The sequence below is a fragment of the Pygoscelis adeliae genome, unplaced genomic scaffold (genome assembly GCF_000699105.1).
Source record: "Pygoscelis adeliae isolate BGI_AS28 unplaced genomic scaffold, ASM69910v1 Scaffold124, whole genome shotgun sequence".
NCBI classification, from domain to species: domain Eukaryota; kingdom Metazoa; phylum Chordata; class Aves; order Sphenisciformes; family Spheniscidae; genus Pygoscelis; species Pygoscelis adeliae.
This window is the reverse complement of record NW_008824791.1, coordinates 4,716,884-4,726,221: the sequence shown is the minus strand read 5'-3', so window position 1 is coordinate 4,726,221 and position 9,338 is coordinate 4,716,884. Positions and strand designations below refer to the sequence as shown.

General features: G+C 47.0%; 1 protein-coding gene across 1 annotated transcript in view; it reads right to left on the bottom strand.

The window, feature by feature from the left end:
• ILDR2 (immunoglobulin-like domain containing receptor 2) overlaps nt 1–9,338 on the bottom strand; it is a 47,094-nt gene that overhangs the window by 19,071 nt on the left and 18,685 nt on the right. Inside the window, exons 2-3 of the mRNA XM_009323948.1 lie at nt 7,913–8,245; nt 6,747–6,866 (exon numbers count right to left, since the gene is read on the bottom strand). Coding sequence (XP_009322223.1) covers nt 6,747–6,866; nt 7,913–8,245 — 453 coding nt within the window. The remainder of the gene's footprint in view (nt 1–6,746; nt 6,867–7,912; nt 8,246–9,338) is intronic.

The window sequence follows — 9,338 nt, the reverse complement described above, 5'->3', positions numbered from 1 at the left end:
CAGGAGGAGGCCACGGCAATCATGGCCGACAACCTCCTGGCTCACCGTGCCCAGGCTGCTTCTTCTGTGGGCATTAAGCTCACCTCACTTCTCTCTTCTTTTGGTTTTTTTTTAAGGAAACTTGAAGGTGGAGGGCTGGGGCTACAAAGCAATTGGTGGGGAGAAAACAATTTACTAAAACATCTGGCCAAGAAACCATCTGGCTGCACCTCCTCTGTGCGGCGGCTCTGCCCGCCTAAGAGGACCGCAGGCACTCTGAGACATGGCTGGGCACAGCTGCTGAGCCACAGCCCTGCACCCCTGCAACGGCTACATGTTCCCTGTGCAAGCTCTCACCACCGAGCCCCAGCAGACACCCCCGGGTGAAAGAGGGAATAGACAATGGCCCTGTGTACCAGGGTTGTCCCGGGCAGCTCTGTTGAAGCTAGGAGCTTGTCCTTGTTCCAGCACGGGTCTGGGACACGCTCATGTAGGCTCCTACCGTGCTGCTGTGGGGCTTTACCCACCCACAGCAGCCTCTCATCAGGCACTCCACACACCCCGGGGCCCCAGCCAGCCCCAAAGTGCAAGGGAGCCTGCTAGTCCCCAGTCTGCACCAGCAGAGCACAGCAGGACAGGGCAGGGAAGAGGAATGGGAGAGGGAAAAGCTGAGGGGGTGCAGAGTGGGTCCAGAAAGTGCAAAGATACAGAAGAGGCAAGTGAGGACAGGAGTTAATAGGCAAGAGGAAGGCGGGTGACAGAGTGGGAGAGCAAATAGCAGCAGATCAGGGAGGACCTGGAGTCAAGCAGACTATTAGCAGAGAGTCTGCAGAGAAGAGACACAAAAATAATTAGGTTAAGTGGTGCAGCTGAAAAGAAATGATGACATGAATAAAGTAGGCGCAGGTGCAGTCAGGAACATGGCAATTGGGTAAATACAGGAATATGGTAAATACTGGCAATTGCATAAATGTGATAAATATTGGGTAAATATGGGAATAACTGTTGAATTGGTTTCCCTGTTGGGGGTTGCCTCTGCAGCCCTACCTGCAGCAGTGGGACCACGGGAGGCAGAGGCCCCCAACAGAGGGAACTATTTCTTCCAGTGGCAGGAAAATTTGCCAAGCCATGCCACAGCAAGAGGCCCCTGGCACAGGACACTGCCCTGAGAGGAGGGAAAGGACAGGAGAAGAAGTGTGGCCCTTGTAAATCAGACACTCTTCCAAGGAAGCTGCTGTGAGATTTATTGGGAGAGTATGGCTCTGCAATGAGTTCCTCCGTGCTCCCTCTGCTCGGAGTAAACTTTATCCTTTCTTCCTGTTCTTCTCTTCAATTGGAGGGAAAAACAGCAGCAGCCCTTCTTGGAGATCAAAGTTTTAGCAGGCAACAAAGACCTCCAAGGAGGCTGTTGCCATGGCTACCTTAGTAATGGAGGTCTTTTAATCACACCAGTCTCCTTTGTGAGCAGCGTGTGGCTGTCGCTGGCAAATAAGGAGGAAAAGAGGGGTAAAAAACCTTGGCAACAAGTAGCACTTCTAAATGGCATGAAATAAGTAACTAGGAGTAGCCCTAGTTATCCCCCTAGGACGAGGGGGATTGGACCCAGATTACAAAGGTGGCAGCACAGTGGTCCAGGGCAGGGCAGCAGCACCTAATGAGGACAGGACAAGCACTTTGGGGGTGGGAGGACACCAGCGGCCTTCCTGGCATCAACGCCTTTCCTGGATTTTTAAGTGGAGGGCTCCCATGCCGGTCACTTCCTTTGCCTGCTGGCACTACCCGCCTTCAGTCACGAAGGCGCAGCTCAAGGTCAGAGAGCCCGCGCCGTGAAGTTGCTCACAGACACCTCCCTGGGTGAAATCTGGCCCTCTCATCCCCACCACATGGCCAATAGCACTGACATCTCTGCCAACCGCTGTGACCAAGTACTGGCTCGAATGCTACTGGCAGCTTTTCAGCGAAACAGGGCGAAATCCTAAAACCATTATCTTGTAAGGGAAAATTTTGCCAGGATCTTTTCCGTCTCTGAAACCACATCAACTTTTATAATACAGTCTCTCCTGGCACACAAGAGACTCCAAACCTGGCTATGTTTATACCAGCTATTGAGTCACTTTGCTGAGTAAGAACTGTCTTATTAGCGTTGCACACCACACACACACGTCCCAGTAGAGATTTATCCTCTCTGAAAGCCAACACATGTCTCTATTAGTACCTTAATTACTGTGCAATATGCTGTGTATCTACATTCTTTCCTACCTATGGGTGTTAGACTTGATAAAGTTTGGTTTTAGCCTATATCAGTATTGGCTGGTAATACAAACTACCAAAGATGTCAGTTTACTAATGTTAAATGCTAGCTGACTTTGGAAATTAACAAAAAACTCAAGTGCTAACTGTTGTTATTTAAAGTGTAACAATGATAGAAGCTGAAGCTTCCAAAAGATTAATTATAAAATAATATTTCACTAATATATCATTTATATAGTATTAGCTGCCAAACTGGATGGAAAAAAAAGCAGGCAATAGCTGTCTAGCAAAGCACATGGATAACTAACCAAAGTATCAAACCAACAACTGGGATTAGCGGATCACTTTCCTGCCTCCTCCAGGAACTTGACACGACCTTGGGAATGAAGCCACTGTTTCGTGAAGCATGTCTAAGCTATGTAAAATCTCGTAATGCAAACACTGCTGAGCTTGCACAGACTTACGCATTTCAGGGTAGCTAGCTGTGCCTAGCTATACCTACAGCCATTCCTCTATAGCTGTACCAGCTTCAGAAGGGAGCAGTATAGCTGCTTTCACAGGACCCTGCACCTGATTAGTAAATTCCAGCTCTCAGAAAGGCTTACTGGGTTATATGCAATCTCATGCAATCAAGCTAGACTGCTTTCTGATGTGAGCTGGGTCGCATGAAGCTAGGATGGGGTATCCACTGACACTGCCCTGTACTTCTGATTCAAAGGTTACTCCAGGCACCCTGCATCCACTGCACCGGTACACTTGCAGTTCCCTTCAACAAAGGCTGCAATGAGTGACTTTACTGATGCCCATTTACATTCTCATATAAAAAGCAGTGCACAGGTGCTACCAAGAACAATTCGATTAATAGCACTGTCTGTGTTTCAAGAAGCAGGACACTCAGCTGCTAGCTACTAAGATAGAAAGGTAGACTTTCTTAAATTTAGCATTCAGCCTTTTTCATTCAATCACATTAGTTCCAAAAAATAAAAATGTGTAAAGTTGCAAATGGATTCACTAGCCCAGCTGTAATGTCAGCAAAGGGTTCTACATTTCTAGTAAAACACATGAGTGCGGAGACCATCACTTGACTCCTGTTGTGGAACTGCTAAGCTCTGTACTAGTCTAGTCCTGCTGCAGCAGAAGCAGAGTTCATACAGTTTCCAGCATGCTAGACCCCCTTTGGAGAGTCCAAACGCCACCAAGAAAGAGTACTTTTTAATTTAAATTCTTTCCTTACTCTATAGGAGGTTCACTACCGGCCAATCTCCCGTGTTTCTGAGGCACAGAGGTTACTATCGCTCTTCCCTTGCCTGCACTGATTCCATTAGAGAGGGTTAAAGTCCCTGACTAAGCAAAACCTACTGAATGGTCTTTTCAGCAAAGCACATAAGCACATGCTTAACATCAGGTATGCTTTATAAATCCTATCAGCTTTGTTGAACACAAATGATATAAATAAATGCTTATATGCTTTTCTGAAATAGGCCTGAAATGAAGACAGCACATGGGATTCTCTGACGCTACCTAGAGTTCTCCAGCCTCTTTGTGTGTCAACATGACACATCCAGGTGACAAAACTCAACATGCAATCCCATCATGACCCAGGCTGACTTGCTACTTAGACTTCACTGGAAGTCTCTGTGATTGCATCCCTAAGAAAAAAGGAATGTTGTAATTTGCTCAGGTTTTGGATTTTGCTCCAAGTTGTGATAAAGCAGCTTTTGACCAATTTTTAATGGTGCAATTCACTGTATAAAAAGCAGGATCCTCCACTCCTGGCTAAGCAAATTTCCATTAATTTATTGATGCTGTTAGGTATCTACCATTTTTGCCTCTCAGACCTTTCAAGGTTTCTGTGTGATATTAAACTGCCCTGTCCAGCAGTATCTTTCTCTAACCTAAACACACCTTTCATCTTGGCATTAATATGAAACCACCACCAGGGATATTTTCCTATTTCCTTTTCCATTCTGATTTTTCTGTCTTCCCCCACTGATAACATGAGTGGGTAGAACCTCTGCTCTATTCAAAATTCTAATCATAGACTCATAGAATCATGGAATCACAGAATGGTTTGGGTTGGAAGGGACCTTAAAGATCATCTAGTTCCAACCCCTCTGCCACAGTCAGGGACACCTTCCACTAGACCAGGTTGCTCAAAGCCCCAGCCAACCTGGCCTTGAATAATCTATGCTTAAATCATGCAGCAGCCCCAAAATAAGCAACATAAATTATATTTGAAAGACCACTGTCAGCAGGGAACAAACAGCAATGTGCTGTGGGAATCACAGTGTCTCTCGCAGACACTACCCCTCCACTGCTCCAACCACTCTAACAGGGAATCTGGGTTCCACCCAAAGAGCAGCAAACAGCAAAACAGCAAACAAAACCCTTTTACCACGTGTCCCCTAGGACTGTGGAATTGCTCCGATCTACATCTCTACTCACTGCCTCCCTGCAAGTCACTAATACCTAGCAGAGCAGTGGGATGGAATAAAAAATGTCCCAGGCGATGCCAGAATATTAAGAAATGGTATTTTCACCACTGGCTGCTTTCTCCTTTAGCCATCAATGGGGAGAGGTAAAGGAAAAGGAAGAAAAAATACCAGCAAAGGCAGAAGGAAAATAATAAGGTGGGAAGGGGAAGGAAGGCAGGAAAATGGGTAAGTAACCTGGAATCGCTCCGAAAGCTGGAATGTTGCCTCCGTACACACTACCCAGGAAAAGAAATACACACAAGCTGCGCCAAACAGCATGAGACAGAACAAAGTATGCCCACGACAAATATGCTTTCATGCTGCTGCCAAACTCAGCAGAGTGCTGCACAAAGTGCAAGGTCAGACCCACAGGCTGTAGTGAACAGAAAAGCAGATGTGGTCAAGGTAACGCAGCCTAAGGTACATGTTTCCTCCCAACATAACCACAATGAACTGGGGCCAGGGACATCATTAAGTCAGCCTCAGAGGTGGGGATTTCTTTGTTTTCCCCCCACATAGTCTTCTGTACACACTGAAAAACTGATTATTCCTGTTACCAAGGTGTCTGAGCATTACTGGTGTCTGAGCACAGTTGTAGACACAGGTAAGAGAAGACACCAAATCCTGGACAGGAGGATGAAGAAGGGACAAAATTCAGCAGCCCATCACCACGCAGCCACAGTCAGCTCCTCTGGAGAGGCTACGTAACAGCTATAACTGCCACCTGGCAGAGATAACCTCACCTGAACTAACACAGGTCAGTCTTGAACCTGTTATTAACTAGCATATGATACGCAGTCACACTGTGGATTTAGACAGGGGTTTGACACTGTTTTCTGGAAGGACCCATTCTCCAATTGTCCATTGCTTGACTGACATCTGAAGGAGTCAGGGGAGGTGCTAGCACTGTTATAGTCACCCACCCAAGCCATTCAGTCTGCTTTACTTTGTGATGACACCTACAGCTCCAAGTATAAATGCCAATTAAACTCTGACTTTAGCCATGAGAGCAAGGGCACTTGACAGACATGTTCTATCGTATGCCTCTACATATCACCTACACACTATAGACCCAAGCTTTTTAACATTTCCTTCACAGGATGTACAGAATCTATACACCGAAGAACCATGCAAGTATGCTGACCAGACAAACATCGGTGTCAGCAGGTCTTAAGGTAAGTTGGAAAAAACTCATCTTACTCTCCTGGGCAGTCTAGGGGTGAAGTACTACAGCTGGCTCAAGGCAGTGTCAACAAATGCCCCTGAAAGGCCCATTCCACTCTGCTTTTCTCCCCTAGCTGGGATGGGTGCTTTTTTGACCTTCACAGTGAGCTGGGCTGTGGAAGCCATTGCTGAAAGCTAATGCTGCAAATTGGAAAGAAACTGATCCTGCTACCACACTGTTCAAGGGAGCTTAAAAGAAACAAAGAGCCAAGCAGGCATACCGCCGAGAGGACAGGTCCTTTTAGTGGCAACAACAGCTTACACCTGATTAGGGTGATTGTGAAACTGCACCTCTAACTGGACAAGCATAATTAGGCAGACAGAAAAATCTCCCAAATTGACACACTCAAGCAGAAAAACACAGTGCTTCTTGACATCCTCACGGGTCAGAAGAGTGGGACGAAGGGAATGTTAAAAGACTGCAAAAAGCATACGATTTGATGTCTTCGGGGTGTCTATTTTTAAAAGACTCTGTCTCAAGTGTTCACTTTGCTGCAAGTTCATTGTTTTATGCCTTAAAAACAAGGGTTCTGACTTCCCACGGCCCTGCACTTTCTGTAGTCATTTACGCCTGTGTAACGTGTGAGGAGTGTGGGTGCAAACATTACTATTCTGGTTTGGTCGCGTTTGCCACCCACTTTGCCTAGGTGTGAATAACTGCACAAGGTGCAAGGCAATGGTGAAGGTACTGCGGGGACTGTTTTACATAGATCTTACACCCATAGTAATATGGTGCACAGATACATAGAGAGCGCGAGAGAGCAGAAGGAAAGATACATCAGCTATCTGCTGAAAAAGCAATCTGGCAAGAGGGCTTACCAAGCACAAGCAGCTCCACCGATTCTTCATTCTTGCCCTCCACATCATCTGGTGTGATAATAAGGCAGTAATAGAGCCCACTGTCTCCCCACATCAACTTCCCAATCTGAAGGTCTGCATCTGAAAGGCAAAAAAGAAAAGTCAGGCTTTCCCTCCAACACCTGTAGGAAGAGTGAAGTGATGAAAGCACTGGGTCCGTCTCTGTGTCCCAAATCCATTTCATTTCCTTACTAAGAAGAGGGGTTATCCTTATCCAGAATATCACAGTATTCAGGAAAAACCAACAGGCTCAGGACTCTCTGGCTGTAAGTGGGAAGACAAGTAATGCCACAGAGGCAGCTCACTCTGCAAGTGCTGAGAGCAGAAGGGGTAACTAATGTCACTCTGGTCTCCCAACAGTATTCGTGCCATGCAAGAAGGGCTTAGACAGTGTCTCCTCCATGGCACTTCAGCCATCTGCTGAAGAGGTTACACGGAGACAAAGGAAAACACTCCTCCTTGCTGAGGCTGTTCGCATGCTCTCCACACCAAGGAGCCTCCACTTCTGGCTAGGTGGTCTCCTGAGTCAAGCAGAAGCCTTGTACTTTTGAGGGACAAAGTTTCTCACACAGCCTTCCAGACCAAATGTTTAAGGACCCTGCCACCCCCCGTCTTCACCCAACTTGACTTTACCCCACAGAAGTCTCTTACTTTCACACTGCCCAAGGGGTAAGCTGGTGAAGTCCAGAGTTGAGCAAACATGAGGTATAGGATAATTTTGGTATTTTGGAACTGGGAAAAAATCAGTGGAGTTTGCAAGGAAACAAAACCTAGCCTGCAGAGACTGAATTCGTACCTCTCTTGCTGGCACCCCTTTGTTAAGGAAAATCTATATACAGAACAAATGCAGAAGCTAGGAATAAAAACCTTCCACTTCATCAAAGGGAAAAGAATACTGTAACAGGGTTGGAGACCTACATGGAGTCGGATTAAGGGAAGCGCCGAAGGAAATGACCTTTGGGTCTAGGGTTGGTTGGTTGAATCCTAAATGTCTGACATACAACAGCTCCCTTCCAGCAGCCTTTTCTAAGGGAGTTAACTGAACAATTACTGCCAGCCTCCAGTACCCCAAATTGCTAAGGGTCCATTCCAACCCCCACCAAGCGTCACTGGGGTAGGAGAGTTACCGTGGACAATGCTGACATCTCTTTCCTTATAGAAGTCCCCTATAGTGACGGCAGATCCTTGTTTGGAGGCGACGACACGGACTGTCCTCCTGCTGTCCACACAGTCCAGGTAGGGATCCCAGTCCAGGTTCCTCTTGCTCATCGTTTGTAAACCAGAAGTCGCCATACCCAAAGCTTCTCCCATCCGGTCCTGACAGTAAGATTTAAACCTCCACTGTACCACAGCTGGTTGGGTGGAAGAAGTAGAGAAATGGCAGCGAAGCAGAGCAGGCTGAAACAACATGGCCACCTTCTTCTTCTCAGGCACGGTGACCTGCAACCCCTCCACTTCAGCTAAAAAACAAACACATGAGTGTCATATGCCTTGGCATTGCTTGAAGAGGGAGCTACCGCATTTTATCATATCATCATTCTCCCCACGTACATAAAATTAAAATGTCCATCTGTTTCAGGTGCTAGGGTGCAATACTTGTCAATGTATGTAAGCACGGATGTTGGCAGCAGAAGTAAGTTTGCTTTTTTTATAGCCTACGGCCACAAGGAAAAACACAGCATGATGGGGCTTAAAGCTCAAATGTAGTATCCTTAAGCTCTGTAGAGACCCCCCACAGCCATGACGATTCATGGCTTCTGTAGCAGGTTCACAGATAAGGAAGAGTATTTTAGGGATGGACATACTCCACTTCTACAGCAGGTCAGCCAAGGGGACAGATCCCTAGTTCATAACAATCCCAATGCAGAATAAGTCACCCCCCGCCCAATTTTGGTGGCATCACACCTCCTCTTTGAAAGTCAGGCAGCACACAGTGCCTGGCCCAGCCCGTTGTGCACTGATGCCCAGTTAGTGCTGCTTGCTCTGCCAAACTCTAGAGATGCATGAAAAAGTGGATCCAAATCAAACCGCTCCTACCAGGGCTGGCATGTAGCACTGAGAGAAATTGCTCCATGTGGGAGGTGAGGAGAAAAATGGCCCAAACACTCAAGTTTTTCACATTCCCAGCAAGGAGATGGATATCAACATGTAATGTTTATCTACCAGCTGACGGGAGAGCTGCAGCCCGGACTGATGTATTAAGGCCTCAGAGAAGATGCATGGGACTGCTCCCACATACTTGTGTAGCTTAGGGAGAAGCCAAGAGCCAGTGAGCAACGCCGGCAGAGAGCCCTCAGGGGAGTGAGCTACTCCATCTAGCACAAGGGAATGGCTGAAACCTCCCACGCATGCTGCGCTGGTTTTGGCTGGGGTAGAGTTAATTTTCTTCACAGTAGCTAGTATGGGGCTATGTTTTGGATTTGTGCTGGAAACAGTGTTGATAACACAGGGATGTTTTCGTTACTGCTGAGCAGTGCTTACACAGAGTCAAGGCCTTTTCTGCTTCTCACCCCACCCCACCAGCGAGCAGGCTGGGGGTGCACAAGAAGTTGG